The sequence below is a fragment of the Neopelma chrysocephalum genome, unplaced genomic scaffold, assembly GCF_003984885.1.
Source record: "Neopelma chrysocephalum unplaced genomic scaffold, ASM398488v2 Primary Assembly neopelma1_75, whole genome shotgun sequence".
Classification (NCBI taxonomy): domain Eukaryota; kingdom Metazoa; phylum Chordata; class Aves; order Passeriformes; family Pipridae; genus Neopelma; species Neopelma chrysocephalum.
In genome coordinates, this window is record NW_020897736.1 from 5,795,966 (window position 1) to 5,814,009 (window position 18,044).

General features: G+C 35.9%; 1 protein-coding gene across 2 annotated transcripts in view; it reads left to right on the forward strand.

The window, feature by feature from the left end:
• EFL1 (elongation factor like GTPase 1) overlaps positions 1–18,044 on the forward strand; it is a 69,586-nt gene that overhangs the window by 202 nt on the left and 51,340 nt on the right. Inside the window, exons 1-12 of one of the 2 annotated variants that reach the window (XM_027688816.1) lie at positions 83–197; positions 346–448; positions 1,130–1,197; positions 1,393–1,477; positions 2,027–2,160; positions 2,756–2,893; positions 3,639–3,853; positions 7,233–7,356; positions 7,937–8,013; positions 8,151–8,287; positions 9,088–9,210; positions 10,651–10,750. In XM_027688816.1, coding sequence (XP_027544617.1) covers positions 358–448; positions 1,130–1,197; positions 1,393–1,477; positions 2,027–2,160; positions 2,756–2,893; positions 3,639–3,853; positions 7,233–7,356; positions 7,937–8,013; positions 8,151–8,287; positions 9,088–9,210; positions 10,651–10,750 — 1,292 coding nt within the window. In that variant the 5' untranslated portion in view covers positions 83–197; positions 346–357. Of the gene's footprint in view, positions 1–82; positions 198–345; positions 449–1,129; positions 1,198–1,392; positions 1,478–2,026; positions 2,161–2,755; positions 2,894–3,638; positions 3,854–7,232; positions 7,357–7,936; positions 8,014–8,150; positions 8,288–9,087; positions 9,211–10,650; positions 10,751–18,044 lie in introns of those variants that run through there. The other variant, XM_027688815.1, reaches the window with a different exon arrangement.

Consider the following 18,044-nt stretch of genomic DNA (forward strand, 5'->3'; position numbering starts at 1 on the left):
GCCCCGGGGGCAGCGCGGCGGTGCCCACTGGAAGGGGCGGCAGGGGAGGGCGAACCGCGGCCGGAGGGTGACCCGTGAGGTTTGTGCCTGTCCGGGCGGCTCAGTGTTTGTCCCCAACCAAGCCTGACTCAGCCCAGCCTCCTGCTCCGGGTTAAAGTCCAAAGAGGCCCGTGCTCTCCGAGTTTCAGGTGTCCGAGGTGCGGTGCAGGTGGTGGCGCAGGGACGTGACGCGCTCCACGGGGTTTCCCCGATGAGCAGCGCTAATCACAGTTGATGTAATTAAAAAAAAATCCAAAGCGTTTTCTCGAGTTGACTCCTAAATAAAATACTGTCCTCCGCTCACAGAATTAGCCGACCATGGTGCTCACCAGCGTGGAAAAGATGGTTGGCCTCCAGAAGAAGACGTCCGGCATCAGGAATATCTGTATATTAGCCCACGTGGATCATGGTAAGGCAGGTGTTTGTGGCTGGAGGAGACCCCCAGAGGAAACTTGTATGTGTTGGAATGGTGGTGAGATGTTTTGGTCACTGGTACAAAGCAGTAGGTTTTCATGGGTTTAAACTGCCTTAAACCTGATTCAGGGATGTAAATTTGCTTTATGCACCTTTTTCTTGGCCTGGTATAGCTTATCTTTAAGAACTTAAGAGAGCATTATACTGTAATAGTTTGGAATAGTTGAAACTGAATGTTTTCTACTTCTATGATGGTGAATGTCAGCATGAAATATATGCTTGTAAGGTAGGCTGGTTTTTTTTCTATGTTTACTTACTACAACAAGTTTGTTATGTAGGTGGAAATAATAAACACTTATTTTATAACACAAATATTTTTTCTAATTGCCTGCTATACTGAGGTTTTGATGTACTGTTTGTTGTTTCAATTGCTTTTCTGGTCATGACAGGTAAGTTTGCATCCACTCTTCAAAAACAAATTCATGTGTACCTAACAGGTGAAGCTGAATAATCAGATTTGTTTTTTTGAAAGTTAATTTATGTTTTTGTGGCACTTAAAAGCCTTTATTAGTGTTGATATTTTAGAACACTACGTGTTGTCAGCATTCATAATATTGTTTCATCTTTTGCCATTGTTTGTATTCATTTAATCTAAGTAATTTATTTTTCTTTTCAGGCAAAACTACTCTAGCTGATTGTCTTATATCTAGCAATGGAATAATCTCTAGCCGCTTGGCAGGAAAGGTAGAGTTATACTGTCTTTTTTAACGAAATTCTGGTGTATGCGTGCTGGGATTGTAAATCTGTGATGATTAAGAAAATTCCAATTCTAGTCTTGCTAAACCTTGTTTTCTTGCACTCATAGTCTTTGACAGTTGATAAGAAATTGTGGAGATAATTCTGCAGACTCATCACCTGTTCTTTTGTTTTTGTACTCAGCTGAGATATCTAGACAGTAGAGAAGATGAGCAGATCCGAGGAATAACAATGAAATCTAGTGCAATTTCACTGCACTTTGTGAAAGGTAAGTTTTTTATGCTGGCAAATGTGATTTGTAATACATACTTTTGTTAGTTTTCCCTGTCTCCTTGTTGCTGTTGTGAACTTTTTGTGTGCAGCTTTTACTTTTGTGTTTTTCTCTTTTGTGGGCTTTTTGTGTTTAGGCCATTTAGGAATTTGTGGATTCTGCAGAGACTTAATCATGCATTCAACAGCCAGCCAAGATAATTGAGTTTCATCTCAGCGTTAGGAAAACCATCTTCAATCCTATCTCCGAGTGGAGGCTATAAAAATAGTTGCCTTCATCCTTTATTTTAGATCTAAATACTTAAATTTTAATCTTAAATCTTGAATTAATGGCACTTAAAGGCAAGAACTTCTTTCAAAATAACAAGTTCTAGTACAGTCTTTACTACATGTCAAGATGCCTGTTACACTGTGCTGTAAAGGTTTTTTTGTAGTATAGTTAATGTCATGACAGTTACAGATAGTAGCTGAAGCAGTATAACTGGGTGGCTGAAAGAAATATTTTTTGAAAACTGTTCTGAAATGTTAATTTATTGTTTGATCCTAGGTGATCAGGAGTATCTCATTAATTTAATAGACTCCCCAGGGCACGTGGATTTTTCTTCAGAAGTATCTACTGCTGTCCGACTCTGTGATGGTTGCATCATAGTGGTGGATGCTGTTGAAGGAGTCTGTCCACAGGTGAAATAAAGTGTATTAAACAGAGAAAGAGGGTAGGGAAGACAGAATAAGTGAAGTCTGAAGTGTTTTATATAGAAATGAAAGACGAGCTGTTTAAGAAGTTTTGTAAAACTTTTAATAAATGACAGTGCACTTGAGGTATGAAAGTAGTTGTGCTGAAAAACTGAACAATGCTGGCGAGTGGGTGTAATGATAGAGGGTTGAAACAGTGAGTATGCAATTTTTCAGATAATGGAATATTTGTATAGAGAATTCTTTAAAGAAGTAATTTCATATATTTATGTGGACTCTTAGAGTTTTGAAAGTGAAAAAAAAATGCAAAATAAAACTGAGATAGCCATGGAGAAAAAAAGCATGCTTTTCTAAATAGGTTTTTTTTTGTTATTGTGGGTGTTTTTGCCATGAAATTCTGCCATTCTGCAGAATTCTTCAGTAACTAACACTATACACCGTAGGAGTCAGATTTCTGGTTTGAGTGTCCTTTATTATATGTTTATTAAATTTTAGGATTATATTTTATTTTTTAATATTCTGTCTTTTTTTGTGGTATCAAGCTTTCTGTAATGGATATTTTTTAAAACTATTTCCTTCTTAGACTCAAGCAGTCCTGCGACAAGCATGGCTGGAAAATATACGCCCAGTGTTGGTGATTAACAAAATCGATCGCTTGATTGTGGAGCTGAAGCTCACCCCTCAGGAGGCATACTTGCACCTTAAGAATATCTTAGAACAGGTATTCAGGCCACAGTGCCATGTTCACACAGCAGATTTTATTGCACTATAACATTTAGTCGAATTTTAAACATTGGTGTACATCTTATTTCTAACAGGTTTCGAGGTTCATTCAGAAAGCCTGTGACAGAGAAAAGAGTGTTAAATGCCTCTTGACAGGTCATCAGGAAGAGTCTTCACTTTTAGAAATAATATGCTGAATGTTTTGTTTTTACTGTTAAGTTTCTTTGGAGGTAGACAAATTATCTCTTTGGACTGCTCGTGATATGGATGGGTTTGTGTAGGAATAAAGCTGATTCATCTTTTAAGTTAAGTTGCCCTCAAACTTTTTGTTTCCCCGGAGTTTACTTTTAAGCACTTTCCTGCCTGGCTGGCTTCCCTTTGCCCTCTTTGTTTGTTGCCAGTAACAAGTTTCTGTTTCACCATTCCTTGTTCTGAGAGGCCAAGTGTGTTACACATGATCCTCTTGATCTGATTCAGTCCTGGTGTGGCGGACTTTGACTTGAAAACTACGTGGTGTTTATGTCTCATATGGTGTTAGTCTCATAAACTTCTGTTGTCTTCAAATGTGCAGAATTAGACACACAATGTCTGTGTTTTAAATTGCCATATGAATCATAGGCAATGCTATCTTGTTAACAAAACCTCTCTTTTTATGTTTTGGAGAGTGGGGGAATTGCATTTGAGATGCAAGGGTTGTGAAAGAGCGAATAAATCTGAGCATGTTTTTACATATCCTTCTGTAGATCAATGCAGTCACCGGAGCACTCTTTACCTCTAAAGTGTTAGAAGAGAGAGCTGAGAAAGAAACAGAAAGTGAAAGTGTTTCAGACACTGCACCAGGAGATCAAATTTATGACTGGAGTACTGGATTGGAAGATACTGATGATTCACATCTGTATTTTTCACCAGAACATGGAAATGTGGTATTTGCCAGTGCAATTGATGGCTGGGGTTTTGGGTAAGTCTGGGATTTCTTTTTTTTTCTTTTTTTTTTTCACTTGATTACTGCAGTTGCTCCATATTTGTAAAGATGTTTTTTAGATTTTTCTGTGATATGCAACCGTATATAAATCAATTCTAATAGATTAACACTGAACAGCTGAAAGTACTACCAGCAATGCCTCTGTGACAGGGACCTCTGTTTTACTTAGCAGTTGCTGGGCCCACTGTGATGTCCAGCCTAGCCTGGTAAACTTAGTATTTTATCAGTTGCTGGCATTTGATAGACTGGGATAGACAAGGCCAAAAACTGCAACAGTGCAGGAGCTATTGCACAAGTAGATTAGTTTGGGAGAGCAGCAGGTGTGTGAAGGTTGCACATGTTCTGGTTGCCACGAGGTGGAGTCCTTGTCTACACCATGAAAATGTAATTAGAGAGATCCACTCAGTAATACAGTGAATGTCTTGAATATTGCAGAACCTTTAGAAAAATCTTCTCCGGGATTTTTAAGTCAAAGTCGAACTCTTAAATAAGGTGCCGTGCATAGTTTGTTGTTTAACACAAACATTTCTTGTCACTTCAGAGGAAAGGGAAAATAAAATCAGCTATTTTAGTTTAACTATCTGTCACGAGTAATAATAATTTATAAAAAGAAAAATCAGAGAAGTGTGCAAAGAAGTTGAAAACAAGTCTTCCAATTCTGACATGTTTTTAAGTCTGAAAGAGATCTTTCATAGAGGATATGTATGAGGGGAGGCCTTTCCATTTCTGAAGGCTAGAGGGAGTTTTCTGATAACCTTTGTTTTACACATTAACACATCTTATGTTAAGTTCTCCATTCCCATATGGTGCCCACAGTTACTTTCCTGTTTATGATGTGCAGGAAAACACTATTTTGGTGTCTGTAGGCTTTAGCTTTCCTGACTGGTAACTTTTCATTGAAATTTCATGGAGAAAATGAATTATGATAACAAACTATTCTTACACGGAGTATTTGGGCTGAAATCGTTAAGGACTTGTTTTAGTAGAGCTGTCTGCTGTTTTTCTCCTGGATGGATAAAGAATGGACAATTTACAGCTTATTTTTGTTTTGTTTACTGATAAAGTCTGTGCAAGGGCATACATGAAAACAAAAAGCTAAGTTTTTGTTTTGGGAGGTTCAAACTTGACCTGTGTTTTGCGTTAGTATTCTAAGTGTGCCACAAGGGAATGTTAAACATTAAGAAAAATGATTCTTCAAGGAAGTGGTACAGCGGAGTACATTCAATAAGTAGAAATATAAGCTCAAAAGCAATTTAGAAACTATTTTTTTGGATCAAGCTAGTTGATATTTGCAAGTAAATGATCAACTATTAAGATTTTATAGGTTATAGAACTACATTCTGATATAATCATGTGGTCATAAACACCCTGTGATCGCCTTTGTAATGAGAAGGCATGTATGTTGTTCTTAAATGGTAGGTGAAAATAATGGTTATTTTTGTAAAAGTGAGACTTAGATAGCTATTTTCCTTTCATCATTTCCTTTTTCCCGATAATTTCTCTGCATATAGAATTAAATTTCATGCAGATGTGTCTGAAAATTGAGTTATTTCCCTAGCTCAGAATTTCAGCAGAAGCTCTTGGTGTATGTTGGCACTGATATTTCTGCAGAGTGGAATGTGTGACAGATGATTAATGCTCCATGCAAGGGTAATCTGAAGTGGAATGATAACTGGTCAAGCTTTAGTTGTTTCTTTGTATTTGCTACGTCCCTGCCACTTGAAATGTTTGTCAAGTGCCTTGAACCTTACTTGCAGAGTTTCTGTAAGGCTGAAATCTAAATATTTGTTGTCATTTAGCTTCAGATGGGAGGAAGAAATGGGCTAGATATGACTTGTCCTCTTTTTGTGATTGGTACATTGATATACTAAAGAAGGTTGGTAGGCCTTCTGTTTATTCTTTGCCAATACTAAACTGATTCAGGATGAATTTAAAAAACTTACAGTGCTTTTTATTAAATATGGAACAAAAGACCGTGTTTGTTAAGATTCCCCAAATTTAAACCCTCTTCTGCTTTATATATCTTAAAACACTTTTAAGATTGCATTAATTGAACTATTAATGTCCAAAATTATATCTGAGCCAAAAATATTTGTGCATCTAACTTAGTTAAGTGGTGTTACTGTTCTGCTGCTGGGTCTGGATCAAACTGTTCCCAGATTACACATTAGAAGATTATGTTAATCTAGTTTCTATCCAATAAAGTGTGCCTACATCTTAGACAAATGACAGGATTCCAATCAGCTAGATTCTTATTCATAGCAGTCCTAATTCTCGATTTCTCCCTCACATCCTGAAGTGTTTTTAATGTATTTGTTGAAGGTGAATGAAGATTGTTGGTTTTCTGATACTGTTGTGTTTCTTACAATGAACTGGCAGACCCTGGCTCTTATAAATTATATAATGGAGGGGAGAAAAAAGAATACTTTTCTTAATTAGTTTCAAGAGGTACTTGTGGACTGGCAGCAGTACTGTGTGGTGAAATATGGATCACTGGAGCATGTTCTTAATCATGGAAAGCCTTGACTGCTGTTATATGGTTGTGGGTTCTTTTCCTGAAGGTATTATGACTTGTCATAGAAAAAAAATTAGATTATTGGGCAGTGCCAGCCTCATCCAATGTAGTAAGTGCATGTGTTTTTCTCATAATCCTCAGGTGCTGAAAAATGCTATAAATGTCTATGCAGGAGCTGCTGGCACATGAATCTTGAATGTTCTCCCTGTACTGAGAGTTTAGGGTGATTTCTGGAAAAGAAATCTCTTTGGGCTTAGTTGAGAACTCACAGCTCATGTCTTGCTGACATGGGCAGGTCTTTTTTTAGGTGTGTAGAAACTTAAGAATTCTGGATTTCAAAGAAAAGATATCAAATAGCATTATTCTGTAAATAGGATTGTTGCAATTATAAACATGTATTTTTTTTTCTGTGTGCACAGGGAGCAAGTATTCTGGTCACAGACTATATTTAAATGTGTTGTGGGACATCTTTCATAGAATAAGTTTGAGAGTCTCCACATAAGTATTTATAACTTTTGTATTATGCTTTTGAGTTTTTGCTAAGGGAATAGTACACAAATGTTTATTTCAAATAAACAAGTACAGCCTTGAAGCTGACTTGAAACAAAACAAAGCCATTCAAATACTGCTCATGTTTTTGACCTGTTAGGACTAAATATTTTTGCAGGTGTAACTTAAACAATGTGAACTAAAGTGAGAACAACTGGAGAAGTGGGAGTAAAAGAAGGGTTTGAGATTTTTGTGTGATTTTCATGCAAGCTGTCTGTCTGTTGTTTGGGCTGATAAGAATGTGTAAACAGCATTGCACTTCTGTCAAGGTATATTTTTTTTTCCTTTCAGCATTGAGCATTTTGCCAAACTGTACAGCCAAAAGATTGGAATCAAGCCTGGAGTACTTCTGAAGACTTTATGGGGAGATTATTATCTAAATACAAAAGCAAAGAAGATAATGAAAGGTGATCAGGTAGGGAGGTTGTCAAAAATATTACCTGATTTTTATTTTGGGGCTTGTTTTTATTTTTTCATTCCATTCCTCACAGTGTGTTGTGAAAATTGACCTCAGTACCTGTTCAGTTAGTATCACTGGAGGTATAAAGTCACTAGGATAGCCTTGCATCAACCCTTGGAGCAGAGAACATTCCAAAATTGGCTATTCAAATGCTACATGGAGGAAATCTCATCTCTCAGGGAGTTTCCTTATTGTCATTTAATCATGATTTTTTTAGTGTTTACCTAGGTGAGGATTAATAGTTATAAATAGTTATAAAAAGAAGGATAACCAGCCTCAAGGTAGTTATGTGCCATATTTATCAGGTACTTTTTCTAAAATTGGAGCCCTTGTCCTCTACTTCTAAATTTTGTGGTTTTGTGCCTTGTAGCACTTTTATAAGACAGACTGTTGAAGTAGTGATCTTTTGTGGAAACAGATAACTGTCCTGATTTTGAATAAAGGTTTTACATGCTCCATAGGAAAAGTGCAGTCTTAAGCCTATTGTAAAAATGAGGAATTGCTGGTAATGAGCTGTATGTTTGTCTTCTACCAGTCAAAAGGAAAGAAACCTTTGTTTGTGCAGTTGGTGCTGGACAACATATGGAGTCTGTATGAAGCTGTTATGAAAAGGTGAGAAGATTTATAAAGTTCTCATGATGTCTCTTTCCGTGTGCTGTGGTGATTTTTTTTTTTAAATAGTCACAGATTATAGGTATTTGTTACATATCACTACTCTGTTTTATATCTATTTATTATTTTCCTTACAGGGACAAAGAAAAAATAGAAAAGATAGTCACCTCTTTAGGATTGAAAATTGGTCCACGGGAGTCACGGCACGCAGACCCTAAAGTTCAGCTTAATGCCATTTGTAGCCAGTGGCTGCCAATATCTGATGCAGTCCTCTGTATCCTTAGGAAAGATACTATTTTTGGTTTTATTGGCAGTTCTCAGACTTCAAAGTGCGCTCACATATTTCAGTGTGTGATTTGGTATGATGTGTTTCCTTTTTTATGTCTGTGCCTATGGTATCTGCACTTATTTTCTTGCTTGTAACATTGCAAGTTACATATCTGCAGTTATTCTTATATTTCTACCAACTTTGTGCTTTTGCTTGCATGCTGTTTTTAGGAAACTAAATTATTAAACTGGGGGTAATAAAACAATACACTTTCATTATATAGTTTTATATACAAATTTCAGTGGTTTTCCTGAAGAAGGAACCGATCTCCTGTTTATAATAGTATCATAGGTCTTCTGTCTGTGAGGTTCTGTAAATGTCTGGTGTTATGTTTTAGGCATACAATTTCTTAATCCAAAATCAGTGTTTGTTGTTTGTCTGCTGTGCTCATCATTTATAATATAATATGTATTATATTATAGTAGATGTGCACAAATTATTGATGTATAAATACTAATTAGTTCTATAAATATTGCCCCAATTGTGCTGTTCTCAGTTTCCCAGTTGCACATAGAGTGGGCTACTCCTTCTTAACTCTCCATTCTGCCCTTGATAAATGGCAAAAAATTGTTGCTGATTTGAGAGGAACCTGTATGCACTGTGACAGACAGAGCAGGATTTTGGATCTGTTGTTGCTGGCAGTTAGTGCATGAGGCTGAATTAAAGAAGCATTGAAAACATTTGTTTTTCTGTTATTTGCATTCAGTAAGGAAATATAAATATGTATCCTTAGCGATGTGTTTTAGCCATGGTGTGTAATAAAGTTCCCAGTCCTCTTGACATCACGGCAGAGAGAGTGGAAAAGCTGATGTGTGTTGGAGCTCGAACATTTGATTCTTTGCCACCAGAAACTCAGGAACTGAAAAGTGGTGAGTAGGTGTTCTCCCTTTAACATGAAGGTCACTTCTGTCTTGGTGGTTTTGTTTGTCTTTGGATCTTAGGATGTGTAGTAATCTCTACTTAAATTTATAATTATTTTACTTGTAATGTCTTTTTCAGTGTTTGTCACTGACATGTCATAGTCTAATTTGATTGGATTATATTTGCATATTTTTCTTCAATCCCATATATTCATGGTTTTTCAACAACTCAAGATGCAGATGATGGAAAATCTAAGACTTTAAAGCTAGGGTTTTACAAGGATATGAGGTTAATATTTGGTATTAGTTCTAATAGTAGAATTGAAAATGTAATTGAGAATTGAATATTTTACTAACTTCAATATTGAAATCATTAATTTTTAGCCAGTAGTGGTTTGAATTTGGTTTTAATTTTTGCAAGTGTACTGATCAGCTTCTGGATATTGGATATTAATTGTAGAACAATATTTTGAGGAGAACATCAAGAAATCTAAGAGGATGAGATGTCAATTAAAGGTGAGATGTGAATGTCAGATTGACAGACTGTTAGGAGTTGTTTTCCTATGGTGAGGAAATGGGCTTTTCAGCCTTTATTGAACATTTAAAAGCATGGTGTTCTCCAAACAGTATTCAATACTGTATCAATGTAAGTTAATTGGAAGAAATTTGCCTCTGTAAACTTGGATCTTACTGCTCTTGGTTATGAAAAAGTAGTGTACTTCCACATTTGGTGAGCATCTTGTTAATTTCTAGTAGTAGTTTTGTGCTTTTGGTTGCCTAAGGACTTTACTGTGCAGTCTTTTCACATATCAGATGAAAGGGAGAAGTGTAGGAGATGATGATTCAGTTTCTGCGTTGTTTGAAATTTTGAATGGTGCTGTGTCTGGTTTGAATTTCATAATGTGCTCCAAGTTGGATGAAAAAAATAATTTATGGGAATTTCCTAAGTATTTGCCAAGTTTTATGCAGATCTTTCATCGTTTGAGGAATATCTGTGCTTGCAGGGACGTTGGTAGGATTTCATGAGCACGTGGGCATTTGGAGGACTTCCTCCTTTTGTTTGAAAGGAGGGAGAGTACTTTGAGGTACTGAATAGATAGTTCAGTCTTAAAGCTGCTCTCTGGTTTTCATTCTCATCTAAATCAGCTGGTAAACTCGGGTTTAAATATCAAAGCATTACCTTTAGTTGGAGTATATGTAGTTTGTTATCAAACATTGCTTTTTTGCAATTGTGCTCATTTTATTGTGAAACACTCTTGAAGATCAGGCAGTGTTATCAAATGATTAGGCCAGAGTAATTTTCTACTTCTTTCTGTTAATTTGTCTTTAGCATATTACCCATTGAAATAGAAAATGAACAGTAATGCCTGTAAAATGAAGGTAAAGCCATAATCTGTTCATACTTTTTGGGGAAAAAAGTGAAAATAACTTTCTTTTGTGTTTCTTCAGCTTTTATGAAATGCAGTAGTGAAGGAACAGCCCCAGTTATTGTCTTTGTTTCCAAAATGTTTCCTGTTGATTCAAAAGCATTACCACAGAATAAACCAAGGTAAGAAAATGTAACATTTAACTTTCTGATCTACATAAGATACTTTTAGGGAAAAAAATCATGTTGAAAGTGTGGGTAAGTTGTTTTAGACCTGAGAAAATAATTAATGGATTCTTGAGATTTTATGAATTTTTTTCCTCAAGTAAAGATTTTCTGAATGGGTTTAAAAGATGATTTTATAAATCATATTAGTTTTAGAAGGTACAACAAATCTATTGGAGAATAGTACTGTTGTCCAAATATATCATCTTAATGCATGCACTGTGTGCTGTTTCAGGATGTTTGGTGGAAATGATTGAGTTGTAATACTTCCTTAGTTTTTCAGTGAGGTTGTGTTGGCATGAACATAATGGCTTGTGTTGTACCAAGAAACACTTCCCATCAAATTGGGCATAATATCTCAGTGATCATCCAGTTCATTGCAAGTGCAAAATAAAATGGGTTAATTAAAGTAGTCCAAACCTTGACTAACTCTATTCAGTGCCCTGAAAGGCACTAATGCACTTCAAAAGGTTTTCTTCTGGGAGGTTTGGGAGACTGTTTTGTTACAGTTTTTTATTGCTTAATAACCATATTATTTTCTCTGAGGAGTAGATCCTTCTTGATTTCATTTCCCTGGCACACTTAAGTGTACTACTTTTAGCTGAAGTCATCTGGGTTTTTTTTCAGAAGAAATGTACTTTTCTGAGGAGTTTATAAGAATATTCATCTTAACCTTTCATCTTTCTAAGCCTCTGGAGCATTTTCAGTAGGCAACTTTTGTATTAACTGGCCATGTTATGTTTTTCTGGGATTGTTACTGTACAGTGAAGTAATATAGAAAATATAAATTTTTCTGCTGAATTGGACTGATTGTGACTGTTAAATCGTTGTGCAAAAAAATGGAATTGCTACAATAGTAATATTTGAAAGCTTTACTACTATCCTAGGTTTTTCACACACTTCCTAGATTTATTTTAGTTTTTTCTTGCTGAGCTTGTCTACAAATCTTCCACCAAAAATCTTTCTTGCACTGAGTTCAGGGAAAAGATGCACTGCACTTCTGGATCGAGCAGACACTAGATGGTGCAGTTTTGCTTTGAGTATCTGAAACATGAATTCTTCTCAGGCCCTGGTGTGGCAGAGCAGCGCCATTCCTGCTTTGTCTCCCCTCCTGGATATGTACTCTAGTTATCAGAGAGGAGTACACTGAGGCCATCACTTTCTGGCTGTTCTATCACTAATAATGACTTGGGTTTTTATTTGTTGGGAAGACTTGAGGGTCTTTTGAGGTCATGAGAATGTGACATAGGGGCAAAGTTGGCTTTTACATGCACCAGACACTGAATTTTTCAAGATTTTAGTTACTTTTCCTTCCCCCTGTTTATTCAGTACGTTGAAAATTGTAGTGTCTTGCTATGTAGTTATTTTGAAAAGTATTTCTTGATGGGCTTCATATTAAGTTACTCTATTAGTTACTAGTTGGCTAATATGAAAATGAAATCACCTTGATTGTTTTCCTTTGAGATAACCAGCCATGAGCAGTACCATGTGGTTTTGGGGATTAGGTAGTATTAATGATTTTGTTTTGAGGTGACAGCTGGATTCCATTATTTGAGAAACAGTAGTATAGCCAAATGTGTATTTCTCGATGTTTTGTTTGTTAAGATTCTAGAGTTTAGCAGTTCTTGAAGAAATTGGAAAAGGGGGTTAGTTCTAAAGAGTCAAAGGTATCTCCATGAAGCAAAATCTAAGTGTTTTAAAAGCACAGCACTGTGTAGATGTGGTTCCTGAGCACACTGTGTGCTATTCACAATTACACAGTGAAGATTGTACTTAACAGCTTTGAGTGATGGTTGAGTGGAGCAAGAGAGATCCAGTATTTAAACTGACATTCCATGAGGGTGCTCCATAAGAATGTCTGAACATAGAGAGGAACAAAGAACATCTCCACTATATCTGTTACCAGTGGTTTCATGTTTACCTATTAAAGAACATGAATAAATGTTATATGTTTTATTTACATGTTAATTTTGAGGAGACATAACTATTCTTGTGTATCTTGATGTTTGACTGCTGGACTGATCTGCTATGGTTATTTGCATGCCTTGGGGGTAGGGGAGGGATTAATTTAAGCATGTGAAAGCATGTAAAAAATCTAAGAGTTTTTGGTTTTTTGCAAGACTTGTACTTTTCTAAGGTTTTTGTAACTTTCTTAGAAGATGCAAGTTGACTTTGCAGCAGTTTTTTATAGTTTGCCTTATTTCTGCCATCTGCTTGTAATAAGCTGGGAAAAGGAAAAAGCTCTTCTAAGTCCAGGGTGTACAGTAAACGATAACAAAGGATGGATTTTTAATTAAAACAACCTCCTTTGAGACTGCTGTTGGCAACTAATATCTCCTAGAAGGTGACCTTAAAATTAATAGATTCTACATTAAAACTGCTATGATTTTGCTTTTACTGGTAAAATAGCAAAGTTTGTCAGCTGTTACTACACTAGAATACATGGGAAAATAATTTGTTGTCAAGTTGGCAGCTTAGATTTATCTTTCTTTGGAAAGAACTGAAAATTGACTTTTTGTGTGGTACCAGTGTGTCCTGAGTTTTTATCAGGTTTTCTAAAGAAACGAGAATTGTGCGAATATCTTTTGTCTTCCAGTTTCTGAACTTCTGAAATTACTTCCTAATTGCAACCAAATCAAAGATGTAAACTGACAGTTGAGCAGAGTAAACAAATGAGGACTCCTCCTTCACTTTAGATGTTAAAATATCTAAAACCCAAACCAGTAGGAAATAGGGCCATATTGGCTTCTCTTGGAGCTGCTGGCTTTGTGTTAGGAGGCCATGGTTGTTTGTGTAACTTATTCTCAAGTATTGCTGTGTGTAGAATGAGGTGTTCATTCATCATATGCTGTCTCTTTCTCTCCTTCCCATTAGTGTTTTACGTTGAACTGCAGTCTAACAGAATGGTTGAGTGTAGGTGGATAAATAAAAGGTGAACTTGGCATTTAGGTACAGGGTCTAAATGTTCCAGTGTCCTCTTCCTGAGGTTCAGAATTCTGTCTTTACCTAACCCAGTGTAAAAGAGAAATATTTAGTAGTTAGTTGCAATTGCTTTCGAGTGTTGCTAGGTGTATTTAATGTAAAATGCTAAGAAAATATAAATTGAATGTCAGATGTTATGATGAAATCATCTACTAACTTTGTAGAGCTTTGTGTATAAATGTCACAGTGATGTGATGCCATGTCAGCAATAGGAGGCAAACCTTTTATGTTACTTCAAGTCCATCTTACAATACTGCTGAATAATGTAAATAGAGTACACTGAAGAAATTCCATTTCTGCTCTCCAGTGGTAATAAAGAAAAGTCTATTGAACAGATAAGCTAGTGTACTAAAATTATATTTCATTACTGCAGTGGGGGATATAAAACCTATAATACCTGTACCATTTTCCTCCAGATAATATGAAAGGTTCTTTCTCAGTCAGCTTGAAATCAGGTCTGTTTTTTTTTCTTAGGTGTCACCAGGAAACAGACACTTTCCCATACAATTCTGCATGAAATTATGTTGTTTCTCTGTTTTATGCTACAGCTTAATTGAATGTCTTAAACCAAGATTGTAGTGTATTTCTTTTCTTTGCTTTCTGATGTTTCCTAAAAACTGTATTGGAAAAAAAAAATCCTGTAATTTTCACCAAACCTTCAGCTGAAATGTCATTACATTATCTTGATCCTAATGAGAACATTTATAAAGCTCCCAGCTCTGTAAGGAATTACTGTCTTCTTGCAAGTAAATTAACTTATATGTTTAAAGGCAATATGACTTGCAGTGACTTCAGTGTGACCTGAACCCATCAGCTTCTGTTTTCAGTAATAATTTGTTCTAAATAGTAGTTTGTGCATTAGAAATGAGTCATCTGAATAGGCTGTCAGATTTGCAGGTTAACATCTGAATTTGGCACACAATTATGTAATTAATAGACTAATATATGCTTTTCAAAAATTAAACCCCCTATTACGGTTATCATGAAAAAGATTTCAATGTAACAGTATACAGCTGAATCCAACTAAGACCTTTGGAATTGATCCAAGGAAGAAATATGTAGTAATGGTTGAAATTTGGATCTCTGGACATAATTTAGTTTGTGTAATGGTAAGATTAAGAGAGAAAAGCTTGTAACATTGTGGAAGAGTTTTGCTTCAAGTTTATTCTTTTTTTATTGCACATTTAGCATGTGAAATAAATGAAAGGTCCATATATCAGTCTAGAGTGTTTTTCAAGGCAGTGTATGACAGCTTGGTATTGATATCTTATTCCATTACATATCTCAGAATGAATGAAAGCTGCTATGTAATATAATACAAAAGAGTTATTGAGTGTTCCCTGTTGCAGGAGCTCTGGAAGATTGTTGTATGAAATTTTATGTAAATTCTGATTTGGATAACTTTCAGTTGTTCCTCTTTTGTTTGCACATTTATTTCTACTGTGAATTGCATAGCACTTTCAGTTGCAACAGAAATAATAGTAAATGATCTTGGTAGATCTACATTAGTTTGTGAATGAAAATAGTTCCATAGACATTAGGTAGTTTAATACAGAAAGTAACAAACTTCAGAAGGATTAGCAAGACCACTGGACATAGGCTGTGCTGAAACAGAGCAAATAAACTGCACTTGACAGAGCTGTCCTTGGGGATGCTCTTGACAGAATTCTTTGAGTGCCAGATGAGTGGAACAGCAGCCAATGATTTTGCTAGAACTTAATTCTGAAGAGCAGAGCCATGAAGAGTAATCTGGAGGATTGTCTTTAAATTACTTGGATTTAAAGATGTTATCAGAAGTTGCTCCCTTCACACCTTGTGAAGTCAAGTCACGTGTCCATGAGCTCATGGAATTTAAACTGGTAAAACTGTGTGGAGAGAGAGTATTCTCAGCACTTCAGAAACATTGTCCATGGCACGGGAGATGCATCACAGACACTTATTGGCAGTACTATTAATCCTTTGGAAATCGGTGTTCTGACTGTGGTGGTTCCTTTTTAAAATGGTCTGAAGGTTAAAAAACATAACACTTCTATAATCAGAGGCAAATTTACCTTTGGGGGTTTTGTTTTGATGACTCACTCTGAATTTTTGAACTGTTTTGGATTGAAGTCTCTCTTTGATAATGTGAAGGAGTAGAAGAGCTATCATGTTCAGAGGATTGATTGCATGAAGTTTAGTTGTCATTCAGTTTGAACTAAAGGCTTTATCCTGGGGGAATGTGGGAATCATAGAAGTAGCTGGCAGTAGCTTGCTTACATTACCTGAAAACTGATGGATTTGATCAACAATCTACTGAATGTTGGTAGTATGTATATTATACTCTTTCCCACATTATTATTTCCATAGCTTTTCTGTACCATGTGTTTGAGGTTAAGATGAGTTAGTAATATGTGGTCACCCATCTATGTCAGCTCCATTACTTGTGCCAGCTTCCCGTGTCTGGAGGCAGGGAATCTCTTCTTTCTCTTTCTGCTCCTGAATTTTTGCTGTTTTTTGTGGGACTCCATGGTCCCTTTTTTTCCTGCCAGTATTAGGAGGCTGTAGATCCTTTCTTGTGGAGTGAAAAAGGGGAAGGAAAGAAAAAGAAGAGACAGTCTTTCTTTTGGTTTGGGCAGCATTTGTTGAAAATTGATTTTGTCTCTGATTGGTTTTGTCAACTGGAGAAATTGAATAAATCAGGGTATAATTTAGAACTGGTTTTGTTGCAGATCCAGTGCCTTATGTGCATTAATCTTGTTCTGTGTTCTGCCTGAGTGTGTTACAACTCTATATAAGGATTTATTTGACAACATTATCTTTTTTTAGTTTCTAATGATACTACTGGGAGTGACTAATTTTATAGAAATTGATGCTGACAGAAACCAGGATGGAAGTTTAGGTTGTACCTACTAGCTAAAGTCCCACCTACACTCAATCTGCTTTTTCATCAAATTGAGAATATAATTAACTGTGATTATTTTACTGCAACTAAACCCGTGCATTCTAAATTTTAAGGTACCTTTAATATCTGTGGTTAGGGCTATCTGATACCTAAGTATACTGATATTTTTAAGAATACCCTGTAAAGGTGAAAAAGCAAACTTCTTTTTTTTACTCTCAGTATTATTTACACAAATGAAAAGTATTTTTGGACAGTCAAATGTGTTGGAATGCATATGTATGTCCTCATGTGTATACTATGCCATCATATATAGACTGCATTTATGACACCCTTGGCTGTCTCATCTGTACTTTCCCTATCAATCTCTCTCCTCTGGGAATTTTTCTGACATTCCAAACCCTTAAATAACTTTGAACAGCTGCCTTCAGGAAAAAAAATAATGAAAAAGTTTTCATGTCCACCATCTGCTTTGCGTTTTGTATTGTTAAGCCTCACTCTCTTTTGCAATAAAGTAAACAGGCCAAACAGTAATATCACAGTATCTGAAATTTCAGAGTTACATATTCTTAATTCTGTCACAATGATTACTTAAGAAACAATTAAAAAAAAAAGAAAGAAAAACCCCCAAGTTGCTAAGAAGTGGTGATTTCGTCTTGCTTTCTCCTTTTCTATGACATGTGATGTCAGAACTCAGAACCAGGTTAAGTTCTAAAAGTCTGTGCTTCAAATCCTTACATTTTATTCTGGCGGCCTCTCTTAGGCAATTTTTGGAGAGATTTCTAACATATGTATAATTTTCTTATTCTTTTGAATTGGACGTTTGGATTCAAGATAAGCATGATAACTGTTCAGTGATTTCCCCAAGTTCTAAGAGGAATTTTGATAAAATGAAGGGTTTCATTTTTTAAATTAAGTCTCTTGCAGAATGTGTTACATGCAGGAAAGCATCCAGATTGTAATATTAAAAAAAATCTTACTGGCAGAGAGTTGGTCTCAGCCACATAATCTGTTCAAGGCTTCCTGCCCCTAATTAATCCACTTAAGAGCAGAGTAAGTGTCTTGTAACTACTTCTACTGACTACACATAAAAACTTTGACCTGTCAAAAATGGGTTGTTTCACTATTAAGGAGTGTGTAATAGTTGATATGGCAAAGTGAGTCAATGTTTTTGGTGGAGATCATATTTACATGACTGTTCTGTTAACAAAAATTACACCTGCAGTGCTTCCTGTGGTTTTCTCCCTCTTATCATTCATTACTACCATTGCTATTCAGGAAATCTTGACCTGTTTTTGTAAGGGTGGAAATTAAAGAGGGGAAGTGACTTGTCCAAGGCTACTAAACAAGCTAAAACTACTAATAGGAAAATCCTAAACCATCTAAACACTA